The following is a 24,521-nucleotide window of genomic DNA, read 5'->3' as shown; positions in this document are numbered from 1 at the left end:
CATTTTTCTTGTGATCAAGTCTTTATCTTTTATATTCTTTTGAACATTTCTTTCAAGATCTTTTTTTATCTACCTACTTCACCAAGACCAAAACTTGAAGTAATAACCCAATATTGGAATCATGCTTGAGGGTCTACTACTTCATTCCATTTTCAAAAACTTTTCTCTTTTCATAAAAAATATTTATTACAAAAATCTTAGATGTATGTGACGATAGGAATGTCTTTAGATGAATATTGTGGTAAGAATGAATCATGTAGGATCAATGCATTCATACATCCACATTCACTTAACATCATAAATGACCATATTTTAAAAGAACTTAAGCAAAATAAAATAGAGCTCTAATGAGGTAGTAACTAAATTAGAGCAAAACCTCAAACCTACTTAAAGTTTTAAGAGAACACCAAAGTGATTTCCAAAAGATGATCTTCAAATGTTTTCAAATAATATTTGTAAAGATTTCTCAATCTAAAATTTTCCAAATCAAAATGTTTTACACTCTCAAATTATTCTTCAAAACTTTCTCAAAATATTGAAATATCAAGTCTTCAACATTTTCTCAAACACCACACCGCATTTAAGATGAAAAAAGTTGTTTAAGCCAAAATGAAATGCATCAATGATAAGCATAATCCTTGAATTGATTACCTCCGGTAAAGGACCTGAGACTGGTTGGTCCTCGTACAGACAGACGAGTCTCTTTTTTTATTATTTTCAAAATAAAATCTTATTTTTCTAAAGCATTCCGAAAATCAATAAATTTTTAGGGATGCGAACAAAGGTGCATCATATACACCTATAAGTACTTTTGATTCTTCTATGTCCAAAATATTGGTGGTTGTGGAAGTGAGTGAACAGTCTTGCTATAATGCCAGAATGTTGAGGTAAATATACATGATATTGGAAATATATGTATGGTTCCCCCCAAAGGTACTAGAATTGTGTTGTGGATTGTCCCATATTTGCAGTGTAACTTTTTCAATTGACGCCAAATATCATAAATAAGTATGACGAACGCATATACCTGGAATTCCTTAACATTCCTCGCCACTGTCATCCTCAATTGTTCGAGGAAGTCAATTCGGCTACTTTAGGGTCACAACCCATTTTATATAGCACTGCAAAACCATATCTCACCGGTTTCATGACCCACTTTTGTTGCACCAAAACTCCTAACGCCTCTAATTATGGAGGGGGGTGGTGTTGTCGGACAAACGGCTGGTCGTGGAAGTTCTCTTCCAGAGGCCGCATCTCCAAAAAGTAATAGATTGCTGGACTCGCCCATACTTGTGGCCTGAAGCCTGAAAGGCCGCCCGCAGAGAGGGGGTTCGGCAGGTTGCTGTGGGAGAGCCTCTCCTCTAATAATGACTGAGACCCCCCATTGTTTTGTGGGCCGCGTGGGTGGCTGTTGACGCCAGCCAGCGATCACAATTTTGCTGCCTCCACACTCTTCCGTTGACAAGCGGCCGCTCCTCTGCCTCTCTCATTCTCTCTTTCCTCGTCAGGGGAGATCGCGCCAGGACTGTTGCCTTTTTGCAGCGTTTTTACATTGACACATCTTCGCGGATGCGAGCTTTATAATCCGACTCAATTTTTGTTTCCTTGCCTTGCTCTTCTTCGTCGTCCCTTCCCCCCTCCCTCTCTATTTTCTGCAACTTCTTCAGCAGAAGTTGGCGCTTCTTCTTTGGCGATAAGACTGTTCCGGTCCATCTGTTGACTGCAGATCTGCGAGGCAATGGATGGACGGAAAGATGGGAGATCGCTAATGCTTTTATTTGGTTGCGTTCATTACGTTTTGCTGTGTTGATTCAGGCTTTGTGCTATCCTGGACGCAGCCGTCTGCCTGTCCGTCTTGCACTTTATTAGGTTGGCATTCCTGCAAAACCTCCAAAAGGCTCGGTAGGTTACGCTAGTAATCTTTTATTGCTCAATTGATTGTTAACCGACTAGATCTTTCTTCTTCTCAATGTTGATTTCTTTAACCCGTGCCGGATTTTTCATTGTAAAAGAAGGAAAGAAAGAAAATTGTGGGAAAGCCTTTTCGATGCTGATGTAATGGTCGATCTGTTGCAGGAGAGGAGGAGGAGAAGGAGGAGAGGAGATAGACAGCATCGAAGGCGCAAGCCTCCCGCGATCCAGGCGGCTTTCTATTGAAAGTTGAAATTCCGGAATGTCGATGCTGAAACTGAGCAGCGTGGATTTAACTACTTGTTTTGCTCCCCTATGCGAATGGCATCCCTTAGGATAACAGCTCTCCAAGGGCTTGGCGTCCCCACCCGCCTTTTTCTTTCCGTAGGTCTGAGCAGGGGAACTTTAAAAATTCAAGTGTCCCCGTGGACGGGGCTTTAGCTAATTTGTCGTTTTGCGTATTGGATGTTCGGTGCACTGACCGCTATTGCTGCATTCTCGAAATTGCTGGCTGATTATGTTAGACAAGGGTATTACATTATCTAGTTTCAGAGCATCCATGCACAACCTGGATATGGGCTGCTGTGGTTGCCTAAGTTTCTTGAGGAAGCCGAGGAAGTCGCCCAAACGGTTGAATGCTTCTAGTCGTGGTAGCCACTTAGACGTCGACTTGTTATTGAAGGATCACTTGGATGATGCAGATGGTGGCACCTATTATGGTGAGAGAAATGAAACGCGTGCTGGCACATGTGCGTCACATACAAGTTCTGAGAGAGTGGCACGTCAATTTAGAGGTTACACTGGAGCTATCTGTCGGGAGACTCCCGTAAAAGAGACCCATCATGTCAATCGATCAGAGGTGAACTAGAAAATGTTAAAGATCCGCATCTGATTCTCCTTATTTTCCTTGTTTCAGTAACTCCCATGGCCTACGGATGTATTATTTCTACCTTTGACTTGAATCAACCAGGATGAAGGCTCACTAAAAACCCTAGATTGAGAAGGTCTGTTAGGCAGTCTAAATTATAGTCTCGAAGTTAAAGGAGGTTAAGGTTTCAACACCTTGGATGTATTGCCTGGCATAAAACGAAAAGGGTTTGCTGAGCCCTACCCTCCAATCTTAAAACACAAAGATTGCTGCTTCCCTTCTAAAAAACATGGTTGGATTTGTGTTTTGAATCCAACTTGGCGGTAATCAATCTGGACATCCTTGAACACAACTTTAATCCATACACTGAACAGACAAACCAAGTAGTTATCCTTACAAATATTAATGTTAGTGAATCGTAATATCTTGTCTTATTTGTTAGATTAATATGGGGTTGTTGTTACTTGTTAGTGACATAAACCCAAACGTACTTGGGCTGGAGGAAGGGGAGGCTCTGGCACTCCAAATCTGGGAAAAGCATCAGTAATCTGGAAAGACTGTATTAACTAGTTTATTTGGTACTTATGAGCTGTTACTCTTGAAGTTTGTGTTTTGTTTTTTCTTTTTTAACTGGTTTCTTTATTACCTCTAGCAACGTATTGTATTGATTAGCAAACATTCTAAAAGTTCTATGCGCTCGTCTTGCTTGGGGTTAATTCTGAGTGTTATATGCACTTATTTTAATAAATTAACTACACTTGAAGTGAGCTGCAAGAGTTCCAGACTGGTTCCATGAATCTCTATGAAGTGCAATCATCTATGCATTTTCACAATTCAAATTTTATCAGATCATTTTATTACTGGCACCAGGACAGCCTCATCATATGGAGATTTTAAAATGTTCATCCAATCAGAACTGTATTAGGCTTCTGCTATCTTTTTTTGAGTTGTTTGAACTTTCTGTGTATTATAGTGATGAATGATTTCCAACCATATTCTTAAATGTACTTGACCAGGATGAACATGGTAACAAAATGATCAATGAATATGTTCGGCAGCACAAGATCGGTGCAGGAAGTTATGCCAAAGTGGTAATTTATAGCTTGAACTTATTAATGTTGGTTCACTTGAATGAATGATGACATGCACATTAAAATGGTCCTGCACCAGGTGCTATACAGAAGCAGTAAAGATGGGAAGAACTATGCAATCAAGGTTATTGTTTTGTCTCTTTCTCATCTTCTGAGTCATGGAAATTCATGTCTCGCAGGATATGGTATAAAACATGTTTGGACATTTTAACCGCATATTGTCAGTTCTCTTGATTCTCTCTGAATTCTTGGTATCTTGATCTTCCATTTTGACAGGCTTTTCACAAGTCCCACTTGTCCAAGCTTAGAGTAGCACCTTCGGAAACTGCTATGAGTGATGTTCTTAGGGAGGTAAGGCATCCTAGCAGTTGTACTTATCTGAGATAGTTTCTTTTCAGGAATTGTTGCATCACTAAATGGATTTTCCTTTTTCTTTCATATGAATACTATATAAAAACAGGCTTTGACATTTGAAAGGCATAGCAAAACCATGCTTATGTTTGAAACGTAACAGGTGGTTGTATATTTCTTTTCAAACTTGAGTATGTTTGTATTATTTCACAAAAAATTCTGTACCTTTTGAAAAGTATTATTTTTATGTCAAGCTGCAAGGATGTCTCATTGAGTCATTGTTTTCTTCAGCTTGGTCAGGCAAAAGAAAAAGCACGTTTCTAGTGGTAACTGTTAAGATTCTCCCTTTCTCTTTCTCTCTCTTGCTGGTGGCTCTATGATGCCATTCATTATAGTCAATGAAATAGGCATGTGCGTCTGCATGTGTGGGACCCCAAGTCCGAGTGTTGAACTGTACTCTGATACCACTGAAATGACCCGACCCATTTTCACACCAAGGTCCGGCCCCTAGTTTGACGGATCCCAACCCACCTTTCGGTAGTTTCACTCCTAGCCTAAAAAGGCCTAGGAACCAGGATAACCAACCACTTTAATAACTGCCTTTATAAGTGCTTGAAGGTTGCTTACAATCTTTGGCACTTGTCTAAACTTCTCAAACTGAGGTGTTACAAGGGTGTCCCTATTGTTTACAACCATTATCTTTTTTATTCATTTTGTGGATTGTGAAATTGGGGGTGATTGGTGGAATGTGAATCCAATGAAGTAAATTTAGGTAAATTCAGATCACTCATAAATCTGGGTTTCCGGCTTTTCTGCTATTTCTCAGGGTGCTTTTGTGAATTTGTCAGAATGTCGTTCATGGTGGTTATTGATGTTAGTCGCTGTCATAGTGTCTAACATAATCTGCAACTTTTGGTCTACAATGTAAGTTTTAGAAGTTGAAGATTTGTTCTCTGCATCGCTGTTTGGGTTCTTCTGAACCTAGTCATGCTAAGCCTACATTTTGACTTCCAGTTTATATTATGAGTTTACATTTTTGGTAACTCTAGAAGGATTACTTCTCTTTATTTTTCATGGCATGGTGGCATCTCTTTGTAGCAAATGATATTACAATTACTTGTTCAAGATTCAAGAATCATCTTATTATTTATTCTTATTGCTGTTTTGTTTCTTTTCCCAATTGTCAAGCATCTCTAATGTTATCTTATGCCTCAGGTTTCAATCATGAAAATGTTGGAACATCCCAATATAGTCAATCTCATTGAAATTATTGATGATCCAAATACCGATCGTTTCTACATGGGTATATTAGCCCTTTACCTGCTGTAGGTCTTATGTGCTTCAATTGCCATGCTCAGCTTTTGTTCTGACTAGGATGTTCCATTACATAAGGTAACAAGTCTTGGTTAAATGCAGTCCTAGAATATGTTGAAGGAAAATGGGTATGTGAGGACTCAGGTCCACCAGGTGGTTTAGGAGAAAGCACAGCTAGAAGGTATTTGCGGGACATAGTTGCTGGTTTGATATATCTTCATGCCCATGTGAGTTGCTTAATGTCATGATACTTATAAAGTTATATTGATCTATTTCCTCTCGTATAGTTGATCAGTTGATCTATCTATTCCTGTAAATGCACACTCACACTAGCACGTAGAGCATTTGGCGATGCAGCCTAGAGTCTTGGGCAAAAGTGAAAAATTTTAAACTTAGTTTGTTATGCAATTGTTCATAACATGTGGTATTTGTATTATGAAGAATTTGTGGTTGCATAAGTAAGGACAATCAATGCCTATTTAGGAAATTAACCATGACGAATGCATCTACATGGTATTGTTGATTAAGTGCTTCAATTAGACTTTTCATCAGAATATGGTAGGAAAGTGGAGCCCAAAACCTAAAAAAAGTTGGTTTTTTTTTTTTTTGGGGGGGGTGGGGGAGCGGGGAGGTGTGTGGCATATGTGTGCCTTTTGAATCTTTAGAACTTATGGGATCCTTCTTCATAACGTTTTGAAGAATGTGGTCTGGAAATTGTGGAGACTAGTATCAATGATCATAAGTTAAACAATTAAATTGAGTTTTGCACCTAAAACATGGTCTTCACAATTAGCAACCGTTAAACTCAAATCTCTTTGCCACATGTCTCTGGTGCCTTGTAACTTTCCCTGATACTATTGGACATTGGAAATATGCGTTATGCAAACTTGGACTCATACTACAAGTTTTAAGTAGAAGATTAATGTTTTTCATTTATGTTGCTTGGGCTTTTGGTGTAACAACTGGGCCCACTTCCAATACCAGGCTCGGGCTTGGGCTCCTAATGTGGTGAATCCCAACTTGTCTTGTAGTAGCTTCAGTTTCAGCTTCGAAAAGGCTAAGAAACCATGACCATTAATTACTTAACTATAAGCTTTTGAAGAACTTCTATAGTCTTCAATAGGAACTGAACTCTCAGGGTGTTACAATCCACCATTCTTATGGTTGACCCAACCCACTCCTACACCGGGCTTAGACTTCTAGTTTGGTGGATCCAAATATGCCTCCTAACAACTTCAATTTCAACCCCGAAAAGGATTGGAAATTTGGAACCAGGATAATCTATCACTTGACTAACCCCCTTATAAGCCCTTGAAGATTTCTCTCAATCTTAGATGCGAAATTAAACTTTCAGACTCTCCTCAGTCTTCCCTCAAGGCACATGCTGTCCAACTTTCTCAAGGCACATGTGTCCGCATTTGTGGGACTCTAGGACTAAGTGTTGAATGTTCTCTAATACCATTGTAACAATTCGACTCACTTCCATGCTAGGCTTGGGCTCCTGGTTCAGTGGATTCCAACCTACCCCCTAGCAGCTTTGGTTCCAAACTACAAGATTAGAAATTTAGATAGTCAATCACTTAAGTATCCTTTTTATGAGTGTTGAAGATCTTTCACGATTTTCAATACGAGACTAAATTCTTCATGTGTTACATTTGTTAGGTCCTTTTGAGCTTCATATGTTCATATTTGTTTCTTATTACTTTTTTGCCATGCTTAGAACAAAAAAAAAAGAAAAAGAAAAAAACATAACCTCAGAATTATCCTTGAACAGAATGTTATTCATGGGGACATCAAACCAGATAACCTTTTGGTAACGAATACTGGCAAGGTGAAGATCGGTGATTTCAGCGTTAGCCAGGTGTTTGAGGTAAATATCTTGTTGGAATGTTTTCAAGCAACCTGGTTCTTTTCTGTGGGGTACATGCACTTCATGCTATGGTTTTCAATTTAACTTCTTTTGATCTTTATTGTGTCCAAAGTAGTTAATCTTGATGTTTGTTGTGTCCTTTTTCTTTGATGTGGAACTGTGAACGTCATTAAACCTTTTTTGATTTTCAAGTATTTGTGTTGATGGTCATATGGTACATTGTGGTGCATTCCGTGGGACTACTTGCATTAGTCTAATTTACATGGATGTATTTTAAACTTGAAAGGGATGCAGAAAGGTTTTGTAGAATTCTGGAATTCGTAGTTGTATTTTGTGTCTGATGTGAGGTTTTCCTGATTATTTCTATCAAAATTACACTTAGAAGTCGTGACAGCCAGTGGATCAGTGTGCCAAAGTGAGTGAGGCATAACTTGAAAAAGTGACTGAATGTTCGACGTAAACTTGATAATTCGATTGATCCTGCCTGTTATTTATTCATATAGTAGAAAAAATGTGATTTGCAACCCAAGCATTTCTATTAAAGCTAACAAATGATTATCTGGTAGCAAATAGAATGATAACAAGTGGCCTTGTGATTTCTGTTGATAGCGTCGCTTGCTCAAAAATCTGTTCTCATAGCTAGAAAAGAGAATTAAGCTTACTTTTATTTCCGAGCCATTTGCAGGATGAAAATGACGAGCTCCGGAGATCACCTGGGACACCAGTCTTCACTGCACCTGAATGCTGTCTAGGTAATTCATCTAATTTGCGTACATGAGTGAATCAAATATATCAATGCATAAGTAGGAAATGATCTTGGTTTTCATCACTTGTCCAGGCTTAACTTATCATGGCAAGGCTGCAGATACATGGGCAGTGGGGGTTACTTTGCACTGTATGGTTCTTGGTTGTTATCCATTTCTTGGGGAAACTCTCCAGGACACTTACGACAAGGTACTATATAGTGGGAGTTGCATATAACCTGAGTTTTTATGTCTCTGATATCCACCCTACCTCACAGATACACGTCACATGCAGTTCTGGTCACATTTCCTTGGTTGTCAGCAGCCTACCACTACTGTTAATGTTGGTATTTTACAGTTTTAACATCTCTGATATCCACCCTACCTCACAGATACACGTCACGTGCAGTTCTGGTCACATTTCCTTGGTTGCCAGCAGCCTAGCACTACTGTTAATGTTGGTGTTTTGACAAAAACATGCAGCTGGTCTATCTGTATTAGTTGCATCTAGTTAATATATGCTCGGCCTTTTCTGAAAATGTGTTTTGGACTTCAAAATAATTTATTACTATTTTATTCTTAGTGGACAGAGACAGGCTGCATCATACGCCCACTGTAAATCCTGTACTGACTGATATTTGAGGGGCCATTATCTGCTAGAAGTCTCCAAAATATATTCACAAGGAAACAAAGGAGAAAGTTAATATGATCTTTCTCATTGCTTAGTAAAGATGATTGCCCTAATTGGTTAAGTGCAATAATACCTTTATTAAACAACTGAGTATTTACAAAGTATGTGAACATCAAATATATGGATTGGATAGAATAATCCAAAATAATAAATAAACAATGTATACCAACATATACACTTCCCTTTACATTTCTCCTTAAGCTGTTTGCTTTTTAGAAATGAAAAATTGTTTTTCATGAGTCCCTTGGTAAACAGATTTGCAGCCTAATCATTTGATCGAATAAAGCAAGGTTCATTCTCTTTGTCTTCGACTTTGTACCATATAAACTATAAAGTACTGGTCAATCTCAATATGCCTGGTCTTATTATGCTGAATAGGACCAAATTAAATTTGAATATCACTTTGATTATCACACAAGAGAAGACATCTAGTAATTGTTACTGCGACTCAGGCAATAGATGTCTAACCCAAGTCACCTTTGTAGTAGTTGTTGCGATTCTGCTATATTCTTCTTCGGCAGTAGATGTGGCATCTGCTTTGTGTTTTTTACTGCTGTAAGAGACGAGATGGGGGTCTTTGGTGACGGGAGGGTGGGGAAGCCTACGGGGCTCCCCCATCGCCTCCACCTATGATTGTGGGTGGAGGCTTCCTCCACCCGGTGAGGGTGGAGGGCAATGGGGGAGCCCCGTAGGCTCCTGCCCTTCTTGTCGCCATGTCATGGAAGCTTGGGCTCCGGCGACGAGATGGGGGGGAGCCGGTGGGGCTCCTCCGTCGCTCTCCACCCATGCCGACCATGGGTGGAGGGCGTCATGGCAGGGTTGGTGGCCCTCCCCCTGGCATTGCCGCCCTGCTAGCAATAGCAGGGGGAGAGCCGCCGACAGTTAAGGAGAAAGTAGAGGGAGGAAAGAGAAAGAGGGAAACAAATCTGAACTGTTCAATCAGATTGGATGGTTCAGATTTGATGTCCCTAGATGTCCCAATAAACCCATTCATTTTTCACACACCCACACCCACCCACACACACACGCACACACACACACATATATATATATCTTTTGTGCATTTTTACCTTATAGATATGATATTAAGACTTAAGAGTGTTTTGATAGAAAACATATATCAAATCAATTTCTCAAGTTTACATGTGTTTTTTTAATCGCCAAAACATCAACGACTCTTTTAATTAGTATAAGATTTTTGTCAAATCACCACTGGATGAAATCCTAAAGAAGACAGAAGAGGAAGAGGAGAGAACAAGTCTGCACGAGAAGAGAGAGAAGAAAATGAAGGCCTTGGGGTTAGCACCTGCCCTTTTCATTACTTAAAGCTAATCACACTTAACAGTTACAAATAAAATACACAAAAGAATAATACATATTACAAGTTTGCCACCGTCCATGTGCTTTAGGCATGTGGTGAAAATGGATCGGGTCTGACTCGACCCAAACCATAACTTAACAATTAGGAGATTCCATATTTGTCATGAAAACAACATGAATTAAAACATATTTTATACTATATTAGTATCAATAAGCATGTTAGCATGTTTATATTTTGTTCAGAATATTTTTAACAAGTATTTTAATGGTCTGATTTTTGTTCCTGTCTTGAGTGCTTTGGCCCACCACCCAACACACACACATTATCTGTATATATGTTAATTTGTTTGTGTGTGTGTGTGTATATATATATATTTATAATATCTGTACTATGTAAATGTATGTATGTAAGTATATATGTATAATATCTATAATATATATCTTGTAATTGTAAATGTCTCAATTCCTATATATTCTCTTTTTGTCTCTCACACTAAAATGTAAAGCTTTGCTTAGTCTACATCTTTTTTGTGCTCTAAATTATGAAACTTTAAGTTTGTATATATTATAGGTCTATTTGCCTCCTTATTGATTTTAGTTTAGTCAATTGACTTGGCTTGTTTCAAACTGATTAATCCCAATTAACCTTTCCAGGGCCTCGACCCAAAGTTGTAAAAGGCAAACAGTAACACATATCTGTTGCGCTATTTAAGGAGAATGCTTGCATCATAGAATCACCTCACTGTGGCATTGTCTCTCTGCTAAACAATATCCGTTGAATACATGGTTACACGAATATCAGGCTGAGCACCTGAAGCAAAATAAATAGGAAAAAAAAAATTCTTGATCGAGCCAGATCCACTACTCCACTACTCGACCTCCCAGTAGGTATTCTATCATCAGTTAGACCACTACGACCATAACTCCTGCCATGTCCTCTTGATGTTGTAATTGTGCCTGCATCCCGAAGAATTGCCTCTATACATGATGTTTCCCTTTATTTGCTCTCAAACTAACACTAATATCCCCTTCTTCAATCTCAATATTTTCATCTTTGCTTTCTTCCTCTTTATAGGGCTTCCCTTATCCTACCTCAGCATCATTCTTTTTTTTTCTCAGCCTTATTTGTTTTCAAAGTATTAATCAGTTCCATAAATTGATGTTTCTATGGTGGCTATGGGTTCTCTGGAGAACTATTGCACTTGGCCATATCGTGGGGTATCCTAGCTATGTGGTGCTTAAAGCAAGAGATTCCTCCTTATATCACTTGCTTACAGTAGTTACAGTGAACTTTTATCCAACCTTTTGGATCCACCCTTATAAACCATTGCCATGCTGGATCAGTATTCATGTCTTCACAAAACAAGCAAAAGCCTACAGTTAACCGTAGAAAACAAGAAAAATCAATGGTGAAAATAAGGAATTTTTTACATTAATGTGTTAAATATGTGAATGCCCTCTTTCTCCAAAAAAATTAAATTCCCACTGTTCCCACGGGCAAACATTCTCCTTCACTGGCGGGTTCTACCCCAAATCAATGATTTCTCACACAAATGAGCTATTTGGAAAACTAGGAAAACCTCTCCCTCCCACAGCTTTTAGAGACTTTTAAAAAGAGGGAGGAAGGGGCTGTTTTAAAAGGAAGCACGAAAAAGGGGTCTTCGGCCCCTTTTTGTGTTTTGTCGTCGTATCATATGATATGAGGCTGTATCGATCATATTGTGTGATAGTACCAATATACTTATGATACACAAGAAATTTGAAACCTGTACGGTACATATCATACAATCTATGTCCGTATCGTATGATACAGATACATTGCCTTGACCAACTAGAGTTTGACTTTTCCAATTTTGTCAACTAAGCCTTTCTCTTAACTTGAGATTTGGATTTATAGAGAGCTGTCATTCTCTCGTTCATTGTTTCCACTCATTTTCTAGATTGACTATCATGACTCCATGAGTACATCCTTTTGAGACTGGATGACCGCAAGAAAAATCTGATGTCCACTTGTAAATGTTCATAATTGACCCAATTTTTCATAGGATGACAAATTTAGCTGACATTGACAGTGTTAAGTAACTCTTAGCTGCTGCAACACAATATTCATTTTCTGATTGTTGAGGGCTAACATGATTTCTGAATCCCCGAGTATATGCACATCAGTTGTGTATGTATTGTTTGCTGATTCTTCAACATTTTCTGAGATCCCAGAATAATATTATAAATGGCTCTTCATGTGTCAGAATATTTGTTTGGCAGGAAAAGAACTGAGCACTGATCCAAGCTCATAAAAGTCCAGATCAGGCCATCATAGCATGCTGAGAACACTTCTCATAACTCATAAGAAACAACATTTCTTGAAATTCAGATATTTCTGCTAAAAATATCATAGCAACATTACATTTATATCCATTTGCATATCCAAACAGACTTGCAGACATTGAATTTTATTCCCATATCTGTTTCATAGTTTGAGTCTTATAACATAAACAATCATCAGCCTTCAATAGCTGTTTTTCACGATCTTTGCTATATAAAGCAAAATAATGGTGGCAATCAATGTCACGGGCTGACAACTTCGGCCCATGCGGCGCGGCAAGAACCTGATTGTCGCGAGCCTTCGAACCGCTGAACGAGGCGCAAAAGTAGTTTGAGAAAACAAGTGTATAAAGAATGCTTGTGAATAAATAAATCTCGCAATGTATTCGCTTGGAAAATTAGTACATCACGAGAAAGATAAATAAGGAGAATGATCTCGACTTTACTTATATAGGATGACCGAGGCCGCTTACAGGATTCTCATGCCGACCACCCAAAACAAGAAATCCCAATATTTGACACTTAGACCGATGGGAGGGTACTCCCTTACAAGTAAACAAGCATAAGCAAATGACTCAACATAAGCAAAGGAAGCACAATGCAAAACAAAGCAAAGGACTGTACAGACTCCCAGACACAGGGGAACAGGCTCCCCCCTTCAAGTTATGCGCTGTCCTCGGCGCCAGCAGTTTCATGATAGGCCTTGACTTCCAGCGGGTATAGCTGCTTCATGCGGAATGCATACTCCCAGGTGGGGTTGTGTTCGCCTATCCACTTCACTTGGTACTTCTTCGGCTCCCTCAAATAGTTTGTCTTATGCCGAAGAATCTCTTCCATCTTACGGTCCGCCGCTCGCTTGGTCGACGGGGCTCGCTGCAGGATCGGGTCTCGTTCTGGAACGCTTCTCTCGGGGTCTTCCTCATCGACATAGAAGGGCTTCAGGTTACAAACATGGAACACTGAATGCACCTTAAAGTCTGGCGGCAAGTCTAGCTTGTAGGCTAGCTTTCTGATTCTCTTCAGCACTGTGAAGGGTCCCTCATACTTGCGGATCAATGACCTGTGTCGACCACGAAAAATGCCCGTGCGATCAGGATAGAGCTTCACGAGGACTTGATCACCCACTAGGAATTCCATTGGCCTTCGATTCCGATCTGCAAACTTTTTCCTTTTTGGCGGCCTTGTGTAAGAACGCCTTAGCCATTTCCGTCTGGTCCTGCCAATCGCGAACGAATTGGTAGGCAAAAGTGGGTCTTCCCTTTTCTTGGGCTGCAAGGATATGCGGCATCAACGGTTGTTGTCCAGTGGCTATTTCGAATGGACTATGTCCAGAAGACTCTTCTGCAAATTGTAGCAAAATTGAGCTACATCCAACAATTTCACCCAATCCTTTTGATTCGCACTGACATAGTGTCGAAGGTATTGTTCCAACAATCCGTTGATTCGTTCAGTTTGGCCGTCCGTTTGATGGTGGAAACTTGTTGAGAATAATAAATCCGAACCTAAGAAACGAAATACTTCGCGCCAAAATTTTCCTGTGAAGCGAGCGTCCCGATCACTGACAATGCTTTTCGGCACGCCCCAATGCTTGACTATATGCTTCACGAACAATTCTGTCGTCTTTTTCGCGGGACATTCTTTAGAGGCTAGGATGAAGGTCGCATACTTCGAAAATCTATCCACAACCACAAGGATGGAGCTGAAGCCGTCAACTTTGGGCAAGCTGACGATGAAGTCCATGGAGAGGCATTCCCACGGACGTTTTGGAATAGGAAGAGGCTCTAGGAGACCGGCAGACTTCTGGTTTGTTCCCTTGTCCTGCTGACAGATCAAGCATGTTTTCACATAGGCTTCAACGTCGTCGCGCATCTGTGGCCAGTAGTAGCCACGTTCGAGCAGTGCCAGTGTCCGCTCCTGGCCAGGATGGCCAGCCCACAATGAGTCATGACACTCCTTCAGCAACTCTCGTCGGAGATTGCCCCATCTAGGCACGAACACTCGTTCACCCTTTGCCATCAAAAGTTCATCTTGTAGCCAGAATCGTCGCGTCTTTCCCGCCTCCGTTGTTTCGACCAAGTGCTTGGCCACTGGGTCCTGCTTCATGCCTTCTCGGATCCGCCCGAGAAGAGCACCCTCGAGTTGCGCTTCGGATGATGCTGTCCGTGTAGCTGCCAACTCCGCCTTCCGACTCAGTGCATCGGCAACGACGTTTGTCTTTCCTACCTTGTACTCCAAGGCAAAATCGAATTCTGCAAGGAATTCCTGCCATCAAGCCTGCTTCAGACTCAACTTCTTTTGAGTCTGGAAGTAGCTTGTGGCTACATTATCAGTTTTTACCACGAATTGGGACCCCAATAAGTAATGCCTCCATGTGCGAAGATAATGAATAATGGCCATCATTTCCCTTTCGTGCACGGAATACCATCGCTCCGCGTCTTTCAGCTTTCGACTCTCATAGGCGACTGGATGACCTTCCTGCATCAAAACTCTGCCAATGGAAAAATCTGATGCATCCGTGTGGACTTCAAATTTCCTAGTGTGGTCGGGCAACCTGAGTACAGGCTCCTGCGTCAGGGCCCTCTTCAACTTCTCGAAGGCATCTTCTTCGAGCTCTTCCCAAGCCCAAGTTCGGTTTTTCTTTAGCAATTCAGTGAGAAGCGCAGTTATCAAAGAATACCCTTCAATGAATCGTCGATAGTAATTTGTCAAACCGAGAAAAGAACGTAGTTCTGGTACATTGGTTGGCGGTTTCCAGTCTTGAATTGCCCTCACCTTTTCTGTGTCCATTCGCAGCTGACCTTTTCCCATAATGTGACCGAGAAAACTGATTTCCGATTGGCCGAATAGGCACTTCTCGCGCTTCACATAGAGTTCGTTTTCCTCCAATACTTTGAACACTGTTTGCAAGTGTTCCACATGGTCCCTCATGGAGCTGCTGTACACTACAATGTCATCAAGATAGACTACCACGAACTTATCTAAGTACGGATAGAATAACTTGTTCATTAGAGTCGAAAAAGTGGCTGGGGCATTCGTAAACCCGAACGGCATTACCAAGAATTCAAAGGCACCGTAACGAGTGACGCAAGTGGTCTTTGGCTCGTCGCCGTCAATAATCCGAACTTGCCAATATCCTGATCTGAGGTCTAACTTGGAAAACACTTGAGCTTCGTCCAGTTGATCAAACAGATCTGCAATCAAAGGTAAGGGGTATTTGTTCTTCACCGTTACCTTGTTCAATGTCCGATAATCCACACATAGAGCCGTCATGCTTCGCTTGGAATAACACTGGTGCACCAAAAGGAGCTTTGGAGGGTCTGATTATACCTCCAACTAGCATCTCGTCCAACTGTCGCCGAAGTTCTCTTAATTCGGCAGGGGCCATTCGATATGGTGCCATTGCCGGGTTTGGTACCAGGAAGGAGTTCGATGACATGGTCCACCTCACGTCGAGGTGGCAGCCGTCTAGGGAGCTCCGCAGTCATTGTTCCTGCGAATTCCGCTAAGACAGGCGCAAGCGCCTCTGGGACCAAACCAGGGGAGTCGTTAGTCATTTCCCTGATTGCCACCAAGTATGTCTCTTCGCCGTGCTTAAGGCCTTTCTTCAACTGAAGGACAGATATCATTGCGGCTTTGCCCTTATCCCTCTTTATCGATGTTACTGGAACCATACAAGGGGACTTCTCATCCATGATACTGATACTGCGTAGGTGCGGCATTTGGACCATTTTTGCATATCTGACACATCTAACATCAGCCTTTGATAGGCCCTCACGTAATCTCGCAAGGATCCGGTATGTTTCAATTCACCAACCATCCGATAGGCATGGCGTGTCGCATTCGGGGGCATGAAGTAAGTTCTTAACTTTCGCTGAAAATCATCGGAAGTGTCTATTGTGCAGATCCCCTTCTGAATGTCGAGCATTTTCCTTCTCCACCATGCCACAGTATCGCCCTCTAGCAACATAGCCGCAGTCTTGACTTGAAGGTCGTCCCCCATAACGCCTTGCAAGTCCAGGTAATGCTCCACTTGGAATAAAAAGTTGTCGATCACTCGACTATCCCGAGTTCCGTTGTATTTAGCTGGTCTCTAAACGTCGACCCTCGCTGGCCGATCGTCACCTCCACCTATAGAGATTTGTCGTTGTAGTGTGCGGTTCTTTACCTGAAGTTCATTGACTTTAGCCTGTAACGCGGTCACTGTGTCAGTCAGTGCCCGATTCATGGCCACTAGGTCGGCCACTTGTTCTCGTAGTACCTTCATCTCGTCCTTCATTTCCCCGAAGGACTCAGCTGAATTACCCAACGTTTCTTCATGAGTAGTTATGTCGGTAGCCAGCTTGTTCACCATCTCGGTCAGGTCTTCCTGACCCTGGGATGTACCTATCTCGTCAGAATGGGCTACCCCCTTGCCCTTGGCACTTCGCAGATTGTATTGAGTCGCCAGGGCTTCTTCCTCTTCGATCAACGATCGTCGGAGGTCTCTTTCGATCAACGATCGTCGGCGTGTAGTTCTACACCGACTATCCAACCGCTTTTCCAGATTGCCGAACCTGGCTCTGATACCAGTTGTCACGGGCTGGCAACTTCGGCCCGTGCAGCGCGGCAATAACTTGATTGCCGCGAGCCTTCAAACCGCTGAACGAGGTGCAAAAGTAGTTTGAGAAAACAAGTGTATAAAGAATGCTTGTGAATAAAGAAATCTCGCAATGTATTCGCTTGGAAAATTAGTACATCACGAGAAAGATAAGTAAGGAGAATGATATCGACTTTACTTATATAGGATGGCCGATGCCGCTTACAGGATTCTCATGCCGACAACCCAAAACAAAAAATCTCAATATTTGACACTTAGACCGGTGGGAGGGTACTCCCTTACAAGTAAACAAGCATAAGCAAATGACTCAATATAAGCAAAGGAAACACAATGCAAAACAAAGCAAAGGATTGTAGAGACTCCCAGACACAGAGGAACAATCAAAGCCGCTTGTTTTAGTCAAGCGGCTTGGACTAATTTAAAACTAAGTAACCACGGTAGGCCTTTTAGGGCTTTGACCTACTTGCGTTTGACTTTTGATTTTAACAACTAGCCCTTGGATGAGACATCCTCTGAAATGGCTTTGATTTCGTTCATGTTAGAGCAATCACGATCTGAGGTCTTCAAACAAGGCGAGGATGGCAAGGCACGTATTTTAGCATCTTTTTGGGCTGGAAGCCCTGAGTTTAACCCACCTATCCTAGTTTTGGAGCTTTTGTTGACATGGTTGAATTTAACATCGAGTGTTACTTTCTTTTTGAGAAGATAAGTCCTGACCTGTGTTGGTGCTTTTACAGATTGTGAATTTCCCGCTAACAATGCCGCAAGACATGGACCAAGACCTAAAAGACTTGCTTGAAAGGCTACTGTGCAAAGGCCAGTCGCATCCTACATAATCGGTTGTATACTCTTCATGTAAACATGCATGTCCAACTAATTTTGCGTTTCTGTGGAATGCAGATCCTAGATTGAGGATTACGTTGAAAGAGATAGCTGAGCATCCGTGGGTTGTTAGAGAAGACGGTCCTATTCCTGGCTACACTTGTAGGTGCAAGCGGATGTGCGCAGTGGCCAAATGTGTCTCTACGGCTGAAGATTCTACTTAGTTGTGACCAAATGCTTTGTATGTCTTATGTACAATTTGGTATGTGGTCGGACACTATGCGTATAAGACCCGGAACAGAAAATGATGAATTATTAACATGCTGTTTTCCCAATGTATCTTTTGCACCTTTTTTTTTTAAAAAAAAATCTAATGATGAGTTTGATAAAGTGGAATGCAACTACTTATATATGGTCAATCGAATAACTTTTCCTTTATATGCAAAGAATTTGTGCCTCACGCAAAAAAATCGGTCGGCGATGGGGAGGGTGCGGATTGCCTTGCACCAAACAAGGGGGTGGTGTCAGGCCTGCTCCTCGCCTCCATCGGCCTTCCGCCAGCGGACTGACCGCCAGTGAGGGGAGGCCGGCAGGAGGCCGATGGCGGTGACGGGCAGGCCCAAACCGTCCCCGTTCCTCATGTGATCAAAAGAGAAAGGAGGAGGCGTCGGGCCTCCCCCTGGCTGCGGGCAGGCCGTACCCCGGCGAGGGAGGCTGCCCGAAGGCCGCCAACAATGAGGGAGTCCAACGCCTCTCCCTTCTCCTTAACACGTTAGGAGGCGTAGCCGCCGTTTTTTTTTTTTTTCCCTTCAAGCAAATGCCGCCGATAGCTATCAGCTGCTTACCGTGCATAAGGAGAAACACGCTCTAATACATATACATATGAACATTTTCCATGATCGTGACGGCCTGCTTCATAGCATTTCCGTAGTTCTCAACTGCTTTGTCAGTCTCTTGAATCCAATAGTCAGGGCTTACGATAGAACACTATGGCGAAGCATTAAATTGGAGATCACGGTTGAATCTTTGGCTAGTAGTAGGGCTTGACTTTGTAGAAGGCTAATCCACTTTAGGGAACCGTTGGTTATGGGGTTTGGATTACACTTCGAGCTTGGTTAATCTTGTTGAGCGTATTCGTGGAGATGGTGGATTGGCTAAAACTATGGGAGTGCTCTCTCCGATTTAAGAAGGTAGAATTTGGATCGCACCTCAAAAAAGGGTGTTTTGTTAAAATCAGATTTTGTGAAAAATGTTTTTTTTTAAAATAGTTTTTTAAAAACTGTGTGTTTGGGTGACAAGATAAAAGCTTTGCTGGGAGGGCAAAGTCCAATTTGATCTGAAAACCGTGGGCGGGGGCAGGTTTTATTTTCCAGGGTGAACAATGAGTTTTGTCAAACTTGAGTTTTTGACTAACTCAGTTTTGATATCACCCAAAGTGGCCTAGAACCATGGGGTTTTACCTTCAAAACCCTGTTTTAGGCTGTAACCCAACAGCTCCTAAGAGTTGTGGCAATACAAATACTTGAGGCGATGTGCAATACAAACCTAGCCCCACTTTTCTTTCATATGTTGAGAGTAACTTGACCTGTGAGGCTTGGACTTTGTTTATGGGAAATTAAATTGCCATGTTATTGGAGATTGCAATTCTCACCGCAATGATTCGTTTGTATTCCAAACTCAATATCTAGCAACGCAAACATACGGCAAGCATCATTTGCCTCTCAAGCGTCTTTCAAATTTGTTGGATGGGAGGTTCGCCGATGTATCCGCATATAAGAACCCTGGATCAAATCTTATGGAACCAAGGTTTTTGGGTCCTTGAGGATGGCTCACGCGTTTAGCTTATTAAAGTCTACGCAATCTACCTATCACTACTACTCAATCCCCTTGCCCTTCAAAGTTGCTTTGGAGATACTTTAGCAAAGAGGTGGTGCTTCACCTAACACGGTTCTCACAAGGATATGTTCATCTACAGTGTTGCTGTAGGCCAGTATGTCATAAAAGAATAACATCAAGCACTGTAAGTAGCACGAAAAACATTGTCATATGATTAAATGTGGTTTGCACATCAATCAAATCAAATGACATTGGGAGGAATTCTTAGTGTCCATCATGCGATGTCTTGAAGACTATTATTTGATGTAGACGCTCCACCCGTATAGTTTGTCAACCAACCTATCCATTATTGGCATGGGTATTTGTCCTTTACAGTGATGTCTATGAGTGCCCTATACAAAATTCCATGTGCCATAGTTCTCATGTCCTGAGGAGAAAAAAGGACTTGAGGTGAGGTTGGTGATGCCTCAATCCAATATTTTTTCCAGCAACTTCAACTCTTAAATTTCTAAATGTGGTCATATCTATAGGCCCTACAAGGGCTGGCTTTATTGTTGGTATTGGCTTTGTCATGTCGTCTTGATTTCTATTTATTGGTAACTCGTGGTTCATCAAGCATTTCAACTCTAAGGAAACTTCTACCTTCACCTATTCAGACTGACTGTGCTTAGACTTAGGTTTCCTTTCTCCTTTCTTCTCGAAATGAGAGATCCCTCTTGATCTTGAAGGTTTCTTTAGGGCACTTAACCTTCTTTTTCTTCTTCTTCATATTCTTGCTAGTTTAAAACATTCTCGCAAGAGGGGAAGGTTGTGAGGTAGAAGCTCAATGCAAATATCCTCCTCTCTTAGACCATCAGTCAAGGTGCCTATATATCACGGCCTGTGTAGGTTAATTCATTACATAGAGATCAAGTCGAACTTGCTAAAGTACCATGGGATAATAATGTTTTGGGGTAGGTTCTTCAGCACAATTAACATCACAGTAAGTAAAATTAGTATGTAAAAACTTAGTACCAAATCAGGAGATTTCTCCCCTTGCATGTCGACATGGTTCCCCTCGTGTGGTCACACCAACTCTAATCACTTCATGAGTTCTTCCTTTAAATGAAGAATAACTAAGAGTATGAACTGCTTCTCATGAATATATTGTCATTTATAAAATTGGAGTTTTTATAGTTTACATTCTTGTGCCTTAGACCCATCAAGCTTGGGAAGATCTATATTTAATCTTGGAAAAGTTAGGTGATTCTCATCCTCATCTTACATTCGCACATAGGTCATATGAGGGTCAATTTGGAAGCACCCATGATGAGAACTTGAGTCTTGTTGTCATGGGGTTGAGGATTTCATCCTGCATTGAGCATAAAGCTCTATGAATTTCACATTTTAGTTCTCAAATTGTCCTTTTGTGACACTTTCGTTCTCATACATTTGACACATGAAGGTCACCCTAGCGTCCTTCAACTCACACATCTCCATTTCAATTCATTCATGCCATTAGCTGGCGTATCCATAACACTTATTGATTTTCTTAGCACTCTGCGGCATAGTACATGATGATTAACATGAGAATGCTCGTTACCAAATTGACACACCCCCAATAGGATTATACTTGTTTTGCTAGATCACCCAAAGAAGTGAGATGAACTAATCCAATCAAATCCATCGAGACATGAATTCCTAACTCAATTAGCAAATATAAAGTACACAAACCCTTCCCACAAACCTCTTCATTTATCAAGATAATTTCCTTTTTTACAAAGCATAACGAAACATATTTTACCCATAATCAAACACTTACATGAAAACCATACACATAAAAAACATAAGATGGATGGATATATTAAATGTCTGTCGCATTCAACCTTTGAATCTTGGCCATCTGCTTAATGGTAGTGACTTAGCCCAACCACCAAGAGAAGATCAGAAGTAGGATCTGATATGCCTACCGCATGGGTCAATTTTATCCGTTACATGCAAGTTGTACCCTTAAGGAGAGGATCTCTGTCACAACCTGAGAACGAAACGTAGTAATCTTGCTCCTGATTGTTGGCCAAAACCACACTATAAACAAGAAAACCATGAAAGACTTCCAAGAATGATCTTGAGAGATGCACCCAAGACCAATCCCATAGATATCGGCCTTGGAAGGTCAGCTAAAACAAGAGAAGGCCACCCGTCCTATTGCTACATAAGACACTCAACCCTTGTTAGAAAGTGCAACAGTTTACCTAGTTAGGATGACCTAGCTATGCTGGCACAATATTCTCACTGTGAAGATCGATTTGGGCCTTTGAAGGCCTTATAGCCACTACAAGAATTATTAACCATGAGTCAAGGTCACATAAAAGCTGGCCACCGTGCGGCTAACATGTAGTTTCTAATGGTTGAAAGCACTAACCCACCGAAAGCCCTTTCACTAAATGCCACCAACGCCCCATACCCACCTAGGGAGCTCTTCCCCAAAAGAGCCGAACACCCACAGCCAAACGTTGTCTAGAGCCTACTATGAGAGGTAGGATTCAATATCAGGCTCAACTCATAATTGTCAAGGGCTCCTTGCAATAAGCCATAGTTGATTTTGTGAGACATTTAGGCCGACGGTCGTCAAACCCACAACTATTCACTTTCTTGTTCTACATGCTATGCATTACATGTGGCCATTATAATGCATTCGTAAGTGATGTCTTGCTTGAATATGTCTAGTAAGCCAATCTCAAGGATATATACATTTAGTTCTTGCATTATGTCTACAAGCTTCATCAGAACCTCTAGGGACTCTTAAAAACCAGTCCTCAACGGGCGTGATATTATCTATTTAGGTGTTTGAATTCTGAGAATTTGTTGTATCCCAATAAGTCACTAAATAATTTTACTCTTCTTATTACGGCAACTCAAGGTTCAGATTACATTTTATGCCGATAACTCTTAATGAACATATATAAGCCTTTACATTTACTTTATTATAAGTACATACGTCAACAGAAAAAACATAAAAATATAGTAAATTTATTATAAGCAATTTGATCAACTTAATCGAAGGTTTACAAAATATTATGTGTAGTAACTTCACATGTAATGCATCGTAAATTTTCATTTGAATTAATGAGAAATATGTATAGCCAATATATTTACTTAGTATATGTGTTTGATGAATTATTTATAGTGCTCATAAGATTGAATGAATATGAAAACAATGTAGAGCGATTTGACTACCCACTTAATTAACCATTATTCACACGATATTATCTATCGAAAGTTAGATTGTCATTGGTTTTCTTATGAAAAATTGAACGATTTGTAATAAGTTAAACCGTTTGTTCAAATGTTTACAAACTTTATACATAAATCAAAACGGAAGGCGAAGTTAAACGAGATATCGGACTTTGACGGGGTGATTCGAGTTTCCATGTGATACGGGCCATCCCTCGGCGTCCACGAAGAGGGCCACAGCCGGCCACGCCAGGGCGCCGAGCCGTGCGCAGCCCACAGGCGGAGCAGGCCACGCGCCAGGAGGATGAGGTAGAGACCCCGAGTCAGCTCAGAGGGAGGTTACAGTTTGTGTCGGAGAGCTTGACGTCGCTCATGAGCAGCCGCGGGAAGCTAGTCCCGCGGCCTGGCAGAGGACGCGGAAGACAGGGCAGGACGCGCCGGGAGGCTTGGCCACCATTGCCCGGGCAGGGGAGCGGACATGGGGTGCCGAGGATGGCGAGACCGCCGAGCAGTATCCGGCCGAGCAGCGGCCAGAGGCAGACGAGGCAGGCGGCAGCGGCGCTGGCTACTGCCCAGTCAACCCACAACCACCGCCGAGCGACGCCAGAGCGCCCGGCGGGCCCGTGGGCGACACACCAGGCAGCACAGCCACAGGCGGACGAGCGGGCGCAGCAGCGCCCGGCCGAGAGGGCCAGGCCGAGATAGGCAGACAGGCGGCCAGAGAGAGCTCAGTGGGACACGTGTGTCCCTTTGACGGGTCCCTTTGACGGGACACGCCCACCTTGTGACGCCTGACACCACGCTATAGGCGAGACACTGTATAGAGGGGACACGTTGGGAATAACCGGACACGGATCCGGAGTTGTGAGGCGGGTCGGCCCGTCATTTTTGTAGACCCGGATCCATGCGTAGTCTAATGGATCCGGGCACAGATTTTTTTTGGGGGATCCGGACTGGGGTCCGGACCCGCATTTCTTATCGTCTCAGTTTTGGACCCGGGTCTTTGAGGACCCGGGCGAGTCACCGCCCCCGACCCGGTTCGACAAGGATGTCGAACCGGGACGGTTTGGTCGGCCACCTCCCACCCGAGCGTGGGAGGCCATCGTCTTCCTCCTCTATACAAGGGGAGGAAGCCATTGTTGAGAGTTTGTGCAAGAAGAGGATTCCCAAGAGGGCAGATTCCTGGAAGCTTTGCCCAGAAGGTCGCCGGATGTTCTTTCCGGCGGCAGCCCCCTTGGATCTCTATCTTCTTCATCAATGAGATTGCCATTTTCATCATCTTCTTCCTCTCCCTGTTCTTCTCCATTTCCAGCAGCCATGGCCGCCGAGCTGGTGATCTCCATCGACTGACGCCCATTCCAGCGAAGGAGACTCCATCCGGAAGCCACCCACACGCATCCCGTCGATCCCTTCCATCCATCCGACGCCAAATCCATCGCTCGATCATCCGAAAGCCTCCCTGCCGGTTCCATTTCTCCCTGCGTTTCCCCTTCACCGTGGACAGGTTACTGTTACATTGGAGAACTCCTCTCCCGTGCGAGATCTTGGCGATCAGCGATCACGAACGGCTGC

General features: G+C 42.2%; 1 protein-coding gene across 2 annotated transcripts; it reads left to right on the top strand.

The window, feature by feature from the left end:
* The first annotated feature begins 1,158 nt into the window (after nucleotides 1–1,158).
* On the top strand, nucleotides 1,159–18,235 carry LOC116265606 (serine/threonine-protein kinase GRIK1-like). 2 transcript variants are annotated; one of them, XM_031646331.2, is made up of 12 exons: nucleotides 1,165–1,902; nucleotides 2,077–2,770; nucleotides 3,796–3,870; nucleotides 3,950–3,994; nucleotides 4,147–4,221; nucleotides 5,437–5,524; nucleotides 5,638–5,762; nucleotides 7,310–7,405; nucleotides 8,091–8,157; nucleotides 8,244–8,359; nucleotides 17,816–17,894; nucleotides 17,979–18,235. In XM_031646331.2, the coding sequence occupies exons 2-12, from the start codon at nucleotides 2,429–2,431 to the stop codon at nucleotides 18,122–18,124; spliced, it is 1,254 nt and encodes a 417-aa protein (XP_031502191.1). In that variant the 5' UTR covers nucleotides 1,165–1,902; nucleotides 2,077–2,428; the 3' UTR covers nucleotides 18,125–18,235. The 2 variants fall into 2 exon arrangements, with proteins under 2 accessions (XP_031502192.1, XP_031502191.1); XM_031646332.2 differs by lacking the exons at nucleotides 17,816–17,894; nucleotides 17,979–18,235 and adding an exon at nucleotides 8,427–8,687 and having other exon boundaries at nucleotides 1,159–1,902.
* Nucleotides 18,236–24,521: the final 6,286 nt, after the last annotated feature.

The sequence above is a fragment of the Nymphaea colorata genome, chromosome 12 (assembly GCF_008831285.2).
Source record: "Nymphaea colorata isolate Beijing-Zhang1983 chromosome 12, ASM883128v2, whole genome shotgun sequence".
NCBI classification, from domain to species: Eukaryota; Viridiplantae; Streptophyta; class Magnoliopsida; order Nymphaeales; family Nymphaeaceae; genus Nymphaea; species Nymphaea colorata.
Note: the sequence above shows the minus strand (reverse complement) of the source record. Positions and strands in the feature narration are given on the sequence as shown.

Excerpts from the sequence above, each read along its gene's own strand:
- LOC116265606 (XM_031646331.2), top strand. The coding sequence starts at position 2,429 with ATGTTAGACAAGGGTATTACATTATCTAGTTTCAGAGCATCCATGCAC. Across the intron at positions 8,360-17,815 it reads TCCAGGACACTTACGACAAG|ATTGTGAATTTCCCGCTAAC; the intron begins GTACTATATAGT and ends GTGCTTTTACAG. Across the intron at positions 17,895-17,978 it reads TGAAAGGCTACTGTGCAAAG|ATCCTAGATTGAGGATTACG; the intron begins GCCAGTCGCATC and ends TGTGGAATGCAG.